This window comes from Saccopteryx leptura, chromosome 8, assembly GCF_036850995.1.
Source record: "Saccopteryx leptura isolate mSacLep1 chromosome 8, mSacLep1_pri_phased_curated, whole genome shotgun sequence".
NCBI classification, from domain to species: domain Eukaryota; kingdom Metazoa; phylum Chordata; class Mammalia; order Chiroptera; family Emballonuridae; genus Saccopteryx; species Saccopteryx leptura.
Genome location: NC_089510.1, coordinates 86,479,239 through 86,497,710, shown reverse-complemented (window position 1 = coordinate 86,497,710; position 18,472 = coordinate 86,479,239). Strand labels below are relative to the sequence as shown.

Here is an 18,472-nt window from a genome sequence, read left to right as displayed (position 1 = left end):
AAGTAGTACAACCATTATGGAAGAAAGTATGGTGGTTCCTCAAAAAACTGCAAATAGAACTACCTTATGACCCAGCAATCCCTCTACTGGGTATATACCCCAAAAACTCAGAACATTGATACGTAAAGACACATGCAGCCCATGTTCATTGCAGCATTGTTCACAGTGGCCAGGACATGGAAACAACCAAAAAGCCCGTCAATAGACGACTGGATAAAGAAGATGTGGCACATATACACTATGGAATACTACTCAGCCGTAAGAAATGATAACATCGGATCATTTACAACAAAATGGTGGGATCTTGATAACATGATACGAAGCGAAATAAGTAAATCAGAAAAAACCAGGAACTGCATTATTCCATACGTAGGTGGGACATAAAAGTGAAACTAAAAGACATTGATAAGAGTGTGGTGGTTACGGGAGGAGGGGGGAAAGGGAGTGGGAAAGGGGGAGGGGGGAGGGGCACAAAGAAAACTAGATAGAAGATGACAGAGGACAATCTGACTTTGGGTGATGGGTATGCAACATAATTGAAAGACAAGATAACCTGGACTTGTTATCTTTGAATATATGTATCCTGATTTATTGATGTCGCCCCATTAAAAAAATAAAATTATAAAAAAAAAATGGGCAAAAGAAATGAATAGACACTTCTCCAAAGAGGACATACAGATGGCCAATAGGCATATGAAAAAATGTTCAATGTCACTAATCATCAGAGAAATGCAAATTAAAACCACAATGAGATGTCACCTCACACCTGTCAGAATGGCGCTCATTAACAAAACAACACACAATAAGTGCTGAAAAGGGTGTGGAGGAAAGGGAACCCTCCTTCATTGCTGGTGAAAATGCAGACTTGTCCAGCCACTGTGGAGAACAGTATGGAGTTTCCTCAAAAAATTAAAAATGGAACTGCCTTTTGACCCAGCTATCCCACTTTTAGGAATATACCCCAAGAACACCAAATCACTTATTCAAAAGGAGAAATGCACCCCCATGTTTATTGCAGCATTGTTTACAGTAGCCAAGATCTGGAAACAGCCCAAGTGTCCATCAGTGGATGAGTGGATTAAAAAACTGTGGTACATATACATAATGGAATACTACATGGTTATGAAAAAGAAGGAAATCTTACCTTTTGCGATGGCATAGATTGACCTGGAGGTTATTATGCTAAGTGAAATAATCCAGGCAGAGAAAGAAAAATATCATATGATCTCACTTATTTGTGGAATCTATTGAACAAAGTGAACTGAGGAACAGAATAGAGGCAGAGGTAGGGTCACAGGGACCAGAAGGACAGCTGTCAGAGGAAAGGGGGATTAGGGGATGGGATCAGAGAAGGTGAAGAGATTAAATTATATATACATAACACATAGATACAGATAACAGGACAGCAAATCCCAGAGCAGAAGAGAGAGGAAATTAGGGAGAGGGGGACAAAAGGGGTATAAATAGGGACACAGGGGTGGGGGTGAGGGTGTTATATTCAGTGGGACACCTGAATTCATGTAAACACAATAAAATTAATAAAAATTTAAAAAATATATGCCATGGCATATATATTCCAACATATACTGGATTTTTGAGATTATCACACCTAGTGAAAAAAAAAAGAGCCTATCTTCAAGGTAGATAAGGCTCAAATCACTGCAGAGAGCATTCTCCTTTTAGGAAAGTTATTAGTAATTCTCAAGGCTACATAATGAGATGTTATGATGTGATCGAGCAAATCACACCAAGAACAGTAGAATGAAAGTGGTCACGTTCCATACACCCTGGAAGCAGCCTACAAGTCTTGGCCAGTGTCACAGATTGACTTGGAAGGTTTCCTAAGGTGCAGCTCATTGTATTAGGTATCAGAGTATTTTCTTTCCTTGAGAATAAAACCTTGGTGACTGTGATTACTATCACTCAATGGCAGGAAGAGAGATCTGATACACAGATCATGAGGCCCTTGCATAATATTTTTTTACCTTGACATTACCCATTCTCTTCAAACCCATCTACCCAGTATTTTTAGGTCAAAAAAATGAAGATACATTGCTAATTCCTGGATCAAACCACACCTATGCTGTAATTTTAATATTGCGACATTTCAACAGGATGCTTAAATCACTAGTATCTTATGCATTTAGGCAAATGGGGAGTTCATTCAGGGTTTTAAACTGTGCCCGGCAGTAATGATGTTGAATGCACTGATTTCTGTGCCAAGCCTAGGGGCTGGAACATTGGCTTAGACACATGTGCATAGCACAGCAAGATGGTTGGCAAAAAGAACTGGAAGAAAGGGCAGTGCTCTTTATTCTTATTTCTGTTTTACAAATAACATGTCAGTCTTTGGATAGCACTATCTTCTGGATAAAAACTATGCTTAAAAGCAAAACGCTGCTTTTGAAACCAAGCAGACTTCAGATTGGGCATTTTGACCAGATCGTTGCTCCCAGACAGAGCTACAAGTGTCGAGAGTTGGAGAAAACTCTTTGAGATCCTAAAAAAAAAACACTTCTCTTTGAACTGTAATGGCAAAAGTGAGGTTGCTTTAACTGCACAAGGGATAAAATACACTGAAACTGGTGACCATGAGAAGAGTAATTTGCCCATCTGCTAACCCAAGGTTCTGGGGCATATACCTCAAGCACGGCCTGAAGTTTAGTAAGTCATTGCAATCAGCATTTCCCTAACCAGAGACAAGTATAATGGGTGGATCTTTCAGGAAACATTTACTTGCCCTGCCCATTCAACATCCAAATATCCTTCATAATTAGGCACATTTGAAGGCACAGAAGATATATTTAGAAATATATCTTAAAATTTATTAAAAACATGCAAACTTTTAACCCCAAAATTTTTCTGAGCTTAGAGGGATATAGGTCAAAGAATTGTTTGCAAGAATAGATGTAAAATGAAGGTATGCTCTTGGTCACATAGGCCAGCCAGATCATAATGATTCAACATGAATAGAGCTGTTACCCTTGCTCTTACACTCACCCCACTGTGCTGAAACCCTCTGTTCACACGTCTGTCTCTCTTAATAGACTCACACACAGTTCCTCAAGGGCAGGATACATTTTGTCTTTGTATACTCAGTGCCCAACACATTACTTAGTTCAGGATGTTGAATATATAGACAATAAATATTGAATAAATAGACTGAATTGTGGATCCAGACACTTAATATGTTCTTCTAATGCTGCCAATAATGTAGTATTTACAGACCAAACACAGAACTCTCATCTTTATAAGAAGACACACAAACAGCCGTGCTGGCTCCTCGGCTGTAGCATCAGCTAGTTCAATGTACATGTAGTATATATAAATGCACTGAATAACTGAAATAAAATACAATGCTCATACACTTTTTCTGTTTCTGCCTAAGTTAGAGAATGAGACAAGTTGAATATTCTTATTATAATCCAAGTTTCAATGAGCCACACTTCAAACATTTCATAATCATTCTCCTCATTTAGCTCTCTGTTCAAATGCCATCTTCTCAGAGAGGACTTCTTTGACCACTCTTCTAAAAGAAAACCCCTGGATGCTGGCTAGCAAGTTATCCTGCTTGATCTTCTTCATACTACAAGTCAATATCTAAACATATGAGACTTTATACATTTATTTCCTGCAAAATGGGAGCAGCATATAGGCAGGGGGCTGCTGCCTTCCCTTCACCTTAGAATTATAGCTACTTCATAAATAGTTGTTGAATGAATGTTGGTGATAGTCACCAAGTAAGTATTTATAAAGGGCCTGGTTTTATTTTCAAGTATCTGAATAAAAACCATATCAGTATTAACACGCTGATATTTAGTGAGGCAGGCAGGGACCTCCACAGCTGACAGGTATAAAGAGAAATGAGGTTTGGTACTATTTTCAGATGAAAGACCCCAGGTACTCAGAAAGGCACTGCAGCTTGCGGGAGCGTGGCTTCACCATGCTAACAAGTTATTTGAAGAAGAGTCAGGCACAAGATTCAGTGTTTCAAGTTCACAAAACCATTTTGCAGGCACTGATAGCCAGCAAGAGGCACATGGGCATCTTTGTCTCAATTAACAAACCATTGTCAGGGATATACGTCTGTCTGTCAAATGCTGACACTCAATGTATTAAGGAAACTGTGTGTTTCTAGGATTTTTTTCATTGTTCCTTTTATATACAATCACTATTTATTGACTATGTTTGATTGATCTCATTTCAAATATACTTTGAAAATGTTAACAAGAGCAATGCCCCATGGAACAATCTTTATGCATCCACAAAAAATTAATATGAATCTGGAACTAATGTTGTACTCTAAAGAATCAAAATCACAAAGAAAATTAATTCTTAAAAAGACTTATATGCCTAAAATTTAAATTCTTTGGATGGTACATTTTCAAATTCAATCTAAAATGTCTAGTGTTTTTAATCTAACATAATCCAATGAGCTTTAATAAGCAAAGCTGTTCCCACTAGAACCAAAATCGAGCTGTTCCATTTTTGTAACCTTCTGTGTAAAGGAATGAGATGAGCTCATTTTTTTTTCTTAATTTTTTATACTTAATTAACAACATCATTGCCAAAAAAATTTTTTTTCAGAAGTCTCTCTATCCTGGTTTATAGCTTATAATCAAAAACCGGAATTTTGCATCTGATGGGCTTTATGTAACATTATACTTTCATATTTTTGATGCTATAGTTAAAAGTACAAGATAGTTTCCATTATGAAAATTTTCCCATAGCCTGGTTACCCAGTGAAAAACATTTTCCTATAAAAATGGCCTTTCCAAATCATAGGTTAGAAATTATTGTATCTTTTTAAAGAACATCAAAAAAATTTTTAATTGGCTTCAAATAATTACCTGCATTTATCTAGTCGCATCAGTTGGCTTAAGGTATAGATACAAGATAAATTAGGGTGATGATAATGTACTATGCAAACAAATAACAATAAAATAATTAAAATAAATTAAAAAGCTTGAGACTTGAAACCCTGACAACTTACTTATCCTTATCCAGATAAAGCCATATGGATTGATTCCAGCTACACCCTGGGCAACAGGAGAAAATGGAAATGAGGCAAAAATATGAGGTCCAGAACAACCCAGCAAGCTTCAGATATGACATCCATCACAATGGACTGTACAAAGATGCACCTTGTCTCTGGACTTCAGCTCTTGGTCTTTCAGGGAACGAAAGTGCTTGGAAATCTGCTCTGTCCTGACAGGGTGAGGCGACCCTCTGTGGCTTGCCCAAGCCCCATGTTGCCCACTGCTCAGAGGCCAGCACGCTTCACCCTGAACTGCCAGCTTCCTCTCATTGTACACTTCACTTTCATTTTCCCTCAGGTCCTGGTTTGGGGAACTTCTCTGTCTGTTCTGTTCTGAAAACTGGAAATGATCCAAATGTCATCCATAGGGAACTGCTTCAATAAAATGTGTTACATCCAAACAATGGGAAAGCTGCTGCCTTTAAAGACTGGCTTAGAGTGTTTTGTACTGACTGGGGGGACGGTCTGAGGTACACTATTAACTTAAGGGGGGAAAAAAGCAAGTGGCTATATAAAAAGTCATAAAGCTGTGTGTGTATGTGTATGTGTATGTGTATGTGCTAATAAATACATGGGGGAGATCTGCAGGACTTTAAGCAATGATTAGTGGTCATCTGCAGGCAGTATGTGACACAAGAAAGAAGATCAACTGCAAAGAACTTTCATTTTCTATGTGATAATTGTTGCAGCTCTTAAATTGCTAGAACAAGCGCATATAAATTTTTTAATCAGAAAAAAATCATATCTCTAAGATAATGAAACAATATTGATAAAGATTTTAAAATGTTATATAAATAACATACTAGGATGAAATATGTCTGAACACATATGCAAACAACTATAATATCTATAGCATTCACACATCTTATATAATATTCAGTCCATGAACTACTGAAACTATATGGAAAATTTTTATACATACTTTTTTATCAGATTCTTGCAGGAGTCTGAGATCCAAAAGGTCACAAAGCATGACCTTAACAGAACAAAGATAGTTGTTCCATCCCTCCATTCATTTTTATCATTATTTTATCATGAAACATTTTATTACTATTTAATTTCATAGTTCTGGCCAAAGGCAAAGTCTTAAATCAACAGCAAACTATGAAAGCCATGGTTCTTAGTCTCTGCTCTCATTTAAAGAAGTTCCCAATGCCTTAAGAGTGGGATAGAAAGTTATACCAGGTTGGTCATGGGAGAAGAAAACTCTTAATGGGCAATGAAACCCTGCAATCATTCAGGGCTTGAGGCACAAATAGCCCTGCTTTCTCCATAGAGATAAGAGATTTGTAAAATGGGGGTGGGGGATATGGAGTAAAGAATGGGGTGTGAGGCTGTGGGCAGAGAGGAAGAAGTCATAATTGCATTTGAATTCAGGTGACCTCATTGTGTGAGTGGGGTTAATATAATCAGTGCAACAAGATTCAATGCGCCATCATTATCTGTCAGCCTTAAATTATTTAAAAAGATTTTTAATTATAAATGCACATTAAACTATATGGCAAAATTCTTGTGGTTAGGCTATAGTAATACAATCTAAATTTGGGTTAAAATTTATGTAAAACCTTGATTTCCAATGACTTTTGTGTAGCTGGCTACTCCTAACTTCCTAGGAATAACAGAATTTCACAAACTGTCTCACCAGCTCTACCTTGACTCCATTGACAATCTTGAGAGTCAGGTCTGTATAGTTTCCATAAACCTTAAGATCAAGTGTATAGCAATAACAATTTGCAGTTTAAGTGAGGAGTCATGGCTTATACCTGCACTCGCAAAATCAGGAGTATTGTTGGTGAAAATTAAGAATAATACTCTATTTTCCAAATGTGCTTACCAGGTGGTTTATCACTGTCAAAATGGGTCAATTGTGGATTTAGTATGCAATTAAAGTGTCAGATATTCCAGAGTTCTACTGCTGACATTACCTGACTGCACAGTTTTACAGGCAAAGAAATTGAAGGGGTTTACATAATCCACCTAAGCCCATTGGTAACAACCATCACCTAACTGTACCGTTGTCTGCCATATGTAAGTCATAGAACCAGGCACTATACAAAACAAAATTGGGCTCTCCAGAGTTTTATAATTTATCTAGAAAAATTAGATGATAGATAGATAGATAGATAGATAGATAGATAGATAGATAGATGATAGATAGATAATCAAGGAACTTGTAATAAAAATGACAAAATGATAGTAGGTAAAAATTATTCCACAGCATTAAAATGAAAAGACAGAAAAATCATGTCTCCAAAGAGGGATGAGAATGAACTTCATGAAGAAGGAAGGTTTTAAAATAATCTTAAAAGAGTTAGATATTGATGGTCAAAGTACAGTGCAGGTATAGCTGTAGACTATGACAGTATGGTAGCCAAAAGTTGGACGATGGAAACACAAGGCTTGGCCAGCAAGAGAATGAGAGGGACAGAGTCAGTAAACAAATCAGGCTGAATGGACTAGTCTTGGGCAGGAAGACAAAAAAGCCTAAAAAGTTAAAATAATGAACATGTGTTGAATTCTTACTATATTTAAGACCCTTTAAATGCATTATTTATCAAATCCTTACATGAGGTAAGGATTTTTAGTCTATTAGTAAGAAAACTGAGACACAGAAAGATTAAGTGGCTTGCATTCATTTTACCCAGGTGGCAATTGGTGGAGCCAGGATTCAAACCCAAACAAATTTAACTCCTAACTTGGCCTCAGAATCACCACATTTTTCTAACTCAAGAGTAGGAGGCCTCCCAAGAACCAAGCAAGGAATCTGGGCTTCAGCATCAGGTATTAAAATTGGGAGCTAGGTAGTTGATAACTCATTATTAAAGTGCTTATAAGCATGGTTTGTCACTACTCTAAATCCTCCTCCACAAGTATTGCACTATTGGATACTTTTTCAACAAAGTTAACTGATAGTAACAAATATTTATTGACCAGTCTGTTTATTACAATACTGATTTATATATTATAGAATTCTTATTCCAAACTTCATTGCGCCGTGGTGGCGCAGTGAATAAAGCATTGACCTGGAAAGCTGAGGTCATTGGTTCGCAACCCTGGGTGTGCCCAGTCAAGGCACACATGGCAAGCAATCAGTGAACAACTAAAGTGAAGCAACTATGAGTTGATACTTCTCGAGCCCCACCCCCTCTCTCTCCTCTTTTTATTAAATCTTAAGGAAAAAAAACCAAAACATTTATTGGGAGTGTGCATTGAACTGGTAGTCTGTCACTATACCTTGCCCTTTTAGCCCTCAGGATTTAATTTTACCTGTTATTCACCTACGACTTCTACTAGAAATTCAACCCATGATAATCAACAGAATAATGTATGATTATTTCCAAATGTTCCCTGAACATATCTAACCTTGCTGCAAGGAGAGTCACTTTTGCTTTTTAATAAATTCATCCCTTAAAAACTATTTTCTCCTGCCCTAGCCAGTTGGTTCGGTGGTAGAGCATCAGCCTGGCGTGCAGGAGTCCCGGGTTCAATTCCCGGCCAGGGCACACAGGAGAAGCGCCCGTCTGCTTCTCCACCCCTCCCCCTCTCCTTCCTCTCTGTCTCTCTCTTCCCCTCCTGCAGCCTAGGCTCCAATGGAGCAAAGTTGGCCTGGGCACTGAGGATGGCTCTGTGACCTCTGCCTCAGGTGCTAGAATGGCTCTGGTTGCAACAGAGCGACGCCCCAGATGGGCAGAGCATCGCCCCCCTGGTGGGCGTGCTGGGTGGATCCCTGTCGGGCACATGTGGGAGTCTGTTTGACTGCCTCCCCATTTCTAACTTCAGAAAAATACAAAAAAAAAAACCCAAAAAACTATTTTCTCCTTAAGTTTATGTTTTAAAAATCAATTAGAATCTTCAGTTACACATGTACAGGACAGGATATTTGGACCCTCTTAGAGGGCAGGGGTGAACTCTTTTTCTGTTATACCCACAGTAGCCAAATGACTTCTTCTCCCACTGTGGAAAACCACAAAAAACTGTCTCCTATGATTTACTGCCCAACCCCTAGCTCACAAATCAAATGGGTTGAATGAAAAATAAGAAAGAATGGTGGCCAGTGGCTATGTGAAAGGAGAGTGTTTCAGTTTATTTTCTTAAACCAATTAATGATGGAGCGGCATGGAGGGAAAGAAAGACAAAACATGGCCGTGAAAGACTTTTTTTCCAGCTAAATGGCCAGATATCAGATTCTGTAATAAGTATTTCCACCTATCAAAACACACACACATACACACACACACAAACTTTGAGGTGGAAGAGGAAGATACAGATCTTAAAAATATAAGGAAATATTCAGGAAGGCCTCTGGATATCATAAAATGTTGGATCTTTAAAGGACCCTTGGAAACCATCTAATCTAGACAGCACAAACCCAGGATCCATGACCTACACATGACACACAGAAGTGTATGGGTAGGCCTATGGAATGTTGTTTGTTGTTGCTGTTGCCTTTTAACTTGAGTCAACTTTTTAAAGTAGAGAAAATTCACAGAACAAGCCAGATGTGTGACTTTTTTACAAAGTGGAAGACTTAGCAGACCCCGGTCACCTTGCACAAATGGCAGACGTGAGCTGGAAGTCCTGAACTCCAGTTTGCCAGTCCCCACCACTCCCTCTTGTTCTGGAATACAAAGGTTGGGTGTCAAAATTGTTAATAGAAGTAAGAGTTTATGCTTATACCCACCTTGCTTAAGCATGTACTGTACCTGCCAATTTCTGTAAGCATTTGAGTTTACAAGCTCTACTCTAGTTCAGACCTCTCATTTTAAAGACCAACTCAGTTAGGGTAGTAAAGTGACTTACAAAATTCATTCCATGAAAAGTAAAATATTCATACACAATGGATCATGATCTAATAACAACTGGAGAGTACGCACAACTAACTTTAGGCTGTGTGCATACAATGTTGAAATCAGTGGGGCAAAGTTGAAATCTAAATCACTTCATTTATACAGTGTCCTCACCAAAAAAAAAGGTAAAGATTCTCAAATTTGCCAAATAAACTTTTTTGCCTATTTTGGCTTGGTATAGACAGTTTTTATGAACCCAAATTTTAGATATGACTGTCTTTTATCCTGAGGACATGCTTTATTGGAAGGCATACAAAATGCTTACTCTATACATGCAACTACTTCTACAGTGAAGGGGGTAAAAGAAAAAAATACAAGAAGGATAATAATGTCTAAAAAAGTTTCTCTTCAGAAAAAAAAATTATTTTCTTAATTGAGAAATGGGGAGGCAAAGAGATAGACTCCTGAATGCAACCCAACCCAGATTCACCCAGCAAGCCCCGTACTGGGCAGTGCTCTGCCCATCTGGAGCCGTTTCTCTGTTGCTCAGCTGAGGCGAGGCCATGGAGTCATCCTCAGCACCCAGAGCCAACTTGCTCCAACTGAGCCATGGCTGCAGGAGAGGAGGGAGAAGGGAGGGCTGAAGAAGTAGATGGTCTCTTCTTCCCCTGCATGCACTGACCAGGAATGGAACCCCAGGGTGTCCATGCTCCCAGGCTGACGCTCTACCACTGAGCCAACTAGCCAGAGCATCTTCAGAAAATTTAATTGATGTATCGGAAGAGAAATGACTAAGATTTGTTAGGTGACTGCTTGTGACTCAAATACCTTACATACAGCTACCCCATTTAAACCTCAGATCAGCCAAGAAAGGGTAATATTGGTACTCCCACTTTACTGGTAAAGATGCTGGGGCTCAGAGGCAGTCCCTAACTTCAAGATGGCCCAGCTATCCAGTCAGGGACAATACCCAGATTCACACACTGATAAACACGTCTGCAATGTTACTGAGAGCAGGGGACGTAGCTTGTCCATGCTCACAGAAGGATCTCATTGATATTTGTTTTGTAAGCCTGCCTATGGTTATGTACAAAGCCCACCAAGTGTTATGTACAAGGACTTGCATAAATGCTGTAATGTGAACAACCCTAGCACACAAAATTAATTCCTTTAGGCTGATTCTTGAACAGGTTAAGAAAGCTTTGGTTCTTTCTCTTATATAGTCAGTGACCCTTAAGCAGGTGTCTGCTAAGGGAATTTATAAAATCTCTTTTCTAAATCAAATTTCTCCTTTAGAATTGTTATAAAAGTTAGTAGTCAAGGATCTGGCTAATTTACAAGCAAAAAAAAAGTTTGCAAATGAATAAGAATAATAATTAAAATCAAAATAAGAAGTAATTCAAGAATGAGAGCTTTTGAAGAGTCAGGAATTTGATTAAAAATTCAATTGCCCTTTTTTTCTATAATGAAACAGTTCTTTAACCACAAAACAGCTTTTATAATAATGCAGAAGAGTATGGTTCCAAGTAAAACACTCTCCCATTTTAATCATGGCTATTATTTTTGAAAATGAAAATGGCTGAGGTCATTGTAATCTATTTTAGGGTTTGCATGGGTTGGTGGTATTTTTTTTCTTGGCTTTGAGCTCTCGACATTACCAGCTAAACATTATGGGTTTTGCTGTGTGCCCTTTCAAATCCTATTCTTTTTAATAATGTTGTACTTTATACACATAAATTAGAGTGAATTCCACTTTCTTTTCTAACAACTCCAGATGGGGTCCACACTTTCAAGAGAACTAGACTTGCTTTTTTTTTTTTTAAATTGTGTATACTTCTTAGAACAAGTATGTTCCTATCTGCATTAAAATGCCATAGATGTTCAAATGCTGAGAGATTAGTAAAAACAGGATTCATGTGGTCCTTTTCAAAACCATACTGAAATATGAGAATAACATCTGTGTATCTACCCCTTCCAAGTTAAAAAGACAGACACAGATAGAGAAAAAAAATGCCAAGAAACAAAACTCCATCTGGGCAGAAGTCTATACCTACCAATACCTATAGACTGGGGAGTACCTAGATATACAGTTAGACTCCTCAGTGAAGCTCTCTGTCCCCCTGTAGGACATAGCAGGCGAAATTATCACATGCTTAAAGACATTACAGTTACACAATCAGACAGGCCTCCCTTAAGATGTAATTAATGTTTCACTGACTTTCTGAATTTAGTATGGTTTTTATTATTATAATTCACTATCACATCACACTAAACAGCCCAAGATCCCTCTAAATAGCACCAACTATTTGCAAAGCATACATATTGTGATTTTCCTACTAAAATACTTTAAGCTTTGTTTGTTTGTTTGTTTTTTAAAAAATCAAGTTGCAAGGCCAATGTAATAAGATGCTGTAGCTTCTATGAAAGGTGAAATAATTTTAAACACAGACACACAATGAGTTTATTTATTTAGAAACTTGTTAAAGAGAGTCTGGGAATTCAAATATTCAATGTTGACATTGTACAGAACTGGCTGAGAGCCAGAACTCAGTCCCCAGAGGGACTCATTGGACAAGGAATTCAGGCCTTTCTCTCCTCCCACTTGAGCTAAATAGGTAGAGGCCATTAGTTATACCCACAGCAATATCTGAACCGCACTCAAATAAGCTGCCCTAGCCAGGGCACTTCAAAGGAGGGCAAGTGTGTTTAGCTTTTTAGTGCTGAACTAGAGCAATATGTCACACTTTTGAAAGAGTTTTGTAAACAGTTTCTTCCTTATGTAGAAACAATTCTGAAGTTTCTTGTATGTCATGTAAGCAAAGGTAATTAACAAGGATTATATTTTGTTCATTTACTGGGGGGGAAATAATACCAATCTGTGTGTGAACAGAGAATTCAGAGAATCACAATGCTTCTCGCTTCCTTTCTTCCTTTCTTGTTTTCTGTTCCATTTGTTTGTCTCTTTTTATCCTCTTCCTCACACTTGTTCTCACTACACAGTCAATTTCCTTGAGAGTTCCCTGGTAAACACAGAAGGCCAGAAGAGGGGGGAAGGGGGGATCTAATTTTAGAAAGAAGACCACAGCAATGGAGTGGGGAGGGAACTAATGGTTCATACTGGGCAGTCCAGCGGAAAAGAAAAGCAGACCCCACAGACCTTTTTAGAAAATGCCTAGAGCAGCGGCTTCCAGCTGAGGAGGGGTTCACCGTCACTGGAAAAATGTGCCTGACATCCTTTTAGTGTGACTGTCTCCCCGTCGCTTCCCCAGCCTCTCACTCCCCTGCCAAACAGGCTGGGAAGGGGCCTCGCTGCTGGGAAGAGTGAATAAGCCAGGTGTGCCTGCTCTCTTTACTTGACTAGGTTTCTGAACCTTGGATGTGTGAGTGTGAGTGTTTGTGTGTGCATGTGTGTGTACACCGTCAATGCAAACTGCTCTGAGGGAAGCAGGCATATAGCCCCTGAGATTGGAGAGGGGAGGAGGGTTCTGGCCTCAGCCTGGGAGCCAGGAGCTGAGCAGCTGGAGGGGAGAGCTATGGGAGCTGCCCTGGGGAGCTCTGCCTCCCTACTGCCCAAGGCCTCTCCCGCTCTACGCTCACTATCAGAGACCACTTCCTCCAAACCAAGAAGCTTTGAGATGAGGGATGGGAAGGTATGTCTAGCTCTTGAGAGTAGTGCTCTGCCAGGCACTGAGTACCTGGGTAAGAGCCATTGGTTGGGAGATGACAAGTCAAGTTTCTCCACTTCCGGGCTAGCTTACAGCAGAGACAAAACGAAGAGGGAGCAGGGACAGAAGGCAGGAGCTGGGTGTGCTGAGGGCAACTCGGGGCTCTCTTGCCCTCCTTGCCCAGGAAAACAGAGCCAGGTGTTCTCAGCTGTGGCCTTCCTGCATCAGGCCACATCTGCAGCCTCAGATAACCTGGCCCTAACTTCCAAATATGAAATAAAATAAACTCCAAACGACAAAATGTTTAAAGGGAGACTGCTTACAGAGTTATTGCCTTCAACTTTTTCCAAAGAAGAGGAAGAGGAGGAGGAGGAGGAGGAGGAGGAGGAGGAGGAGGAGGAGGAGGAGGAGGAGGAAAAGAAGAAGAAGAAGAAGAAGAAGAAGAAGAAGAAGAAGAAGAAGAAGAAGAAGAAGAAGAAGAAGAAAAAGAGAAAGAGAAAGAAGAAAAAAACAAAAATTTCGTGAAATTACAAGTTATTTCTATTCCGTAAGCGACCTACGTGTTGAATGCCGGCAGAGGAGGCCCAGCCCGGTGGTAGACTTTGCTCTGAAAGTTGAGTGCTGAGCTACCCTGCAAAAGACACACTCACAAACACTAGCACCGTAGCCAAGACCTTCGACTTTCCAGCCCCTACAAATAAAAACCTGAAAAGGAAGCCTTTCTTTCCATCCTTCCTGCCTCTGCAGCTAATGAACCGTCGCTTCCACAGTGTTGAGGATGAGGGGGAAATGAAAAGCGTTATTAACCTTCCCTTAAACACAGATTTTTTATTATTTTATTTTATTTTATTTTATTTTATTGGCGAAGCACATAGAAATGCTTCAGAAAGACTACACTCCAAGTGCCAAAAGCAATAAAAAAGTCCTAAGCCAGGGTAATGGTCAAGTAATGGCAAGTAAACTGCCTTCCTAGAAGCGGCCTCTGCCTCCGTCGGGACAGCGGTTTTTCCTCCTCAAAAGCCGTATGAAATAAACAACTAAAATGTATTTTTTTAGCAAAGCTCTGTGTTTTCATCTTTTTTTAAAGGATGAAAGAAACGTAAGTAGGTAAGCGAGCGAACAGCGCAGTTTGGAATCTGGGTCGCATTTCCTTTACCATCTTCGATACTGGTGCTTCTACGGTTTAAGCACAGGAGGAAGGGTCGTCATCTACCTTCCCTACTTGAAAACCTCTTTTTAAACAGAGATCAAGTGTACAAATAACAAGTGCCCCTGCAGCCTTCTAGGTCTTTACGAGACTTCTGGGGGGCCGGTAGCTAAGGGAGGTTAGTCGTTGCAATTCGTTCATTGCTGTAATTGAAACCCTGAGGGTATCACTTCAGGGAAGTGAGGTCCAGGGCTCTAGACATGCTGAGCAAACCTAACCTCACTTCTTTCCCGTCATCAGGAGAATAACAGTTGCAACAGGCGTTTCTAGCCCGGCCCAGGTGCTATCCTAGCAGCCCAAGAAAACGCTAGGAGACCCCAGAGCTGCCAGAGTGGGCTTGGTTTTTATTTTTCTTTTTTTGAAGATGGGAATAAAAGCCATGGGCTTTTGACAGTACAGATGTCAATCTTCTTGTTTTTCCCTTCTTAATTTTTTAATTAAATAGTTTATTCCTCTCAAATAATTGCAACGAATTTATCAGTTAAAACTATTATGTTTTTTCTAAGCCCTGTAAATTAGAAAATGTGTTGTGTATTCATTTTGGGTTTAACTTTAGTGGGTATTTTCAGGGTCTGTGGTCCCTGGTCTTGGTCCATGGGTTCCCGTACCGACGCCAAGACCGCGACAGGGCTTGGCCACCAGAGAAATTGACGAAAGACAAAAAGATTAACATGCAATCGAGAAAACAGCTGTTTCTATGTTATTTGCTTCCATTGCAATGTTTACTTTTGTGACAATAAAGGTAGGTTTGTTTTTAAAGTATACTGGTCACACTGCCTCTTCCTAACCAGAAAAAAGAAAGAAAACGGTGCAGACAGTGCAGCAAAGTTTTCGTTCGATTGCACGGCAGGGGTCACCACCACACGCTTGGAAACTCACACACTAAGCGGGGGAAGGAACTAGCGCTTCGATATACAAAAATGCCTAGTTTTAATGTGATTTCCTTTATTACTCAGATTGTAACTGAAGAATTGCATAAAGCGGTACTTCTGTCTGAAAAAAGCAGCCACGGTGGCAACCGCTGGAACAGCGCGAGCGGGAACCGAAGACTCAGCAAGAAAAGTTTGTAAGAGTTCGTATCTAGTTAGCAGAAAGCGGCAGCGGCATCCTTAGAGACACTAGAAACAAAATAAATGGGTCTCCCACTGGATGAATGACAACGATCACCAGATCGGAAAAGAGGCTTGGTTTCTAAATGCTAAATGGGCTGTGCGTGCAGGAATATTTTAATTCGACAGCATACAGCTTGGCAATTAAAACAGTTGAAAAAGTTGCTCATGACAATTCTAAGGGTTTTGTGTTCTGCTTTCACTTCGGCGGATACCCGGCAAGAGGCGCGCGAAGCCTTCGGCTTTCATTTCACAACTTACACTTGGTTGTAATAAGGCTGTCTACCCACCCCTCTCGCCCCCATCCCATACCCCCCCAAACACACACACACGCACACACACACACACACACACACACACACACACACACACCTAACCTTTAGTTACTATTGAAGTCCCCAAGCCTGCAAGCACATTTATTCCTCCTCAGATGAAAATAAAGACATCGGCCTCGTTTAAAAGCAAACAGGAAAAACAGTAGTTCCACCAGCGCGCTGACACTGTCGCAGCTAAGTGAAATGAACAACATTCAAAGGAGAAACAGATAGACTGGTGACCCAAAGAACCTTATATTTAGGTTAATCCTGGAGACCAGGGCGAAAGGAAACGTACGGGGGAATGAGGGAGTGCTTGGGTGAGGACTGCATGGAGCACTGGAAAGGCGCCCACAGGGGCAGCTTCTCGCGGGGCTGGCCCGTGCTCTCCCCGCGCCCAGGAAGCCCAGCGGGCCGAGCCGGAACCCGAGGCTCCCTTTCGCGCTGCTGCTGCGGGGACTCCAGAGGCTGCATGGATGGCGTGGAGAGGACTCGGTTTTATTATGCGAGGGAGGGGTGGGGGAGAGACTAAGGATTTCACTGGGGAGAAGCATCCCACCCACCCCCAACCCCACCTCTTCTCTCCCTAGTCCACAAGCAAAACAATGAGAGTTCTGTTGTCAGAAAATGGGAAAGCGAACAGAGGCCTGTCCTCTCCGGGTGCTGCTCCAGCCCCACTTGCTGACACCTCGCTGAAAAGCACTGTGGCCTGCCCCGAGTTGCTCCTGGTCTTGGTACCAACAACGAGTACCCTTAGACTCGAGGTAGAAGCATTTCAGCAAACTCAGCCTAGTTGCTAACACTCCCGGTAGACGCTCATGCCATCTCAGAGAGTGTCGGCTCCGCAAGCAGTGCTGGGCGAAGTCACCCAACACTTCTGCAAAAACAGTGGGAGATGGGGTCCCTCCGCCCCCTTCCGAAATCCAATTGCCCTTGTCTGCCCCAGGCCGCTCCACGCAGAGCAGGCAGGGGGCGCCGGCAAGGGTTAGTGACCCGAGACCTGGGCTGCGTCCACAAGGAGAGCAGGAGACTCCGCCGCCCCTTCTCCGCGGCCCGAAGTCCCGGCAGCCCGCCCCCTGGGGGTCACTAGGCGCCCCGCCAGCTTGAAACTCAGGGGCCAGAGCGCGCCCTTTCGGCCCCCTTCTCCTCGGCAGCTGTTGCCGCTGGCTGCACGCCCTCCACTACCCGCTTTCCGCTCGTGGGTCCTCTTCTCTCCCCACCTGCTAGCAGCTCTGCGGAGCCAGTAGCTCTGCTGCCGGTGCGCCCATACACACCCCGAGACTACAGCCCCCACCATCGTCTCCCCCTCTCCCACCCCAGTCCTCCCGCGGCGCCGCGCACGCTGGAGAGCACATCCGAGCGCACAGCGCCCACTACCGCAACCGCAGCTCGGCGCAGCCCGCCAGCCCGCGCAACTTCCAGCGGCCGCCTGGCAACTTTTCCCAACTCCACCACTGCTGCCTGCCGCCACCACCACCGTGGCTCCCTCGGAGCCTGCCACCCACCCAAACCCCAGAAACAAACTGAGGACTAAAAATGCTTTCTCCCCCAGCCCGCCCCCCCCGGCTCCCCCTCCCACACCCGGTACTAGCTGGTTGGCCAGAGGCAACTCTCCTCCGCCTGGGGGAAGGGAAGAGGAGGGGGAGACTCTCACATCTCCCTTTCGCCCCCCCACCCCTTCCCGCTCACTCTCGCGCTCTCTCCTCCCTCCCACCCCAGTCTTTGCTACCCCACCCCCACCCCCACCCCGGGGTTGCCACAGCTGGTCGGCGCGAGGCTGAAGGCTGCCTGGCTCCTCGGGTGCCCAAAACAGGAGAGAAAGCGCGTTCGGCCGGGAGGGGAGGCTGGGACCGGCAGGTTGCTGGGGCGGCGCTGCGCCTGCCCTCCACCCGGGGCCCCGGAGCTAGAGGCAGCCCCGCGCTCCCGCCCGGAGCGCTGGAGACAGATATGCAAGATGGCAGAGGAGGGGGAAAGCCAATAGAAAAGGGATATTGCACCTACTTGTGGCCAGTTTCCTTGCCCTGCCTTTGGATCTCATGCTGTGCCCAGTCCTGCAGCCGCTGGTGTGTGGTTGGGTTTTTTTTTTCTTGGATCTTTTCCTTCTTTTGCTCTCTCTCCCTCCCTCCCTCTTCTCTCTCTCTCTCTCTCTCTCTCTCTCTCTCTCACACACACACACACACACACACACACACACACACACACACACAAACACACACACACTTACACACACTCTCCGTCTATCCCTCTTTCACTCTCTCTCCCTCCCTCTCTCCCTTTCTCTCAATCCACACTCGCTATCTCTCCAGCATTGTCAGTTTGGACACCTTCGCACATGCGCGCTAAACGCCCCTC

At 42.4% G+C, this 18,472-nt stretch overlaps 1 protein-coding gene across 7 annotated transcripts in view; it reads right to left on the bottom strand.

The window, feature by feature from the left end:
- The window catches only part of MECOM (MDS1 and EVI1 complex locus), a 695,135-nt gene extending 676,663 nt beyond the window's left edge, over positions 1-18,472 (bottom strand). For 4 of the 7 annotated variants that reach the window (XM_066347369.1, XM_066347371.1, XM_066347370.1 and 1 more), the window contains exon 1: positions 18,122-18,472. In XM_066347369.1, the coding sequence (XP_066203466.1) occupies positions 18,122-18,158 (37 nt within the window). In that variant the 5' untranslated portion in view covers positions 18,159-18,472. The remainder of the gene's footprint in view (positions 1-18,121) is intronic. The other 3 variants (XM_066347380.1, XM_066347372.1, XM_066347381.1) reach the window with 2 other exon arrangements.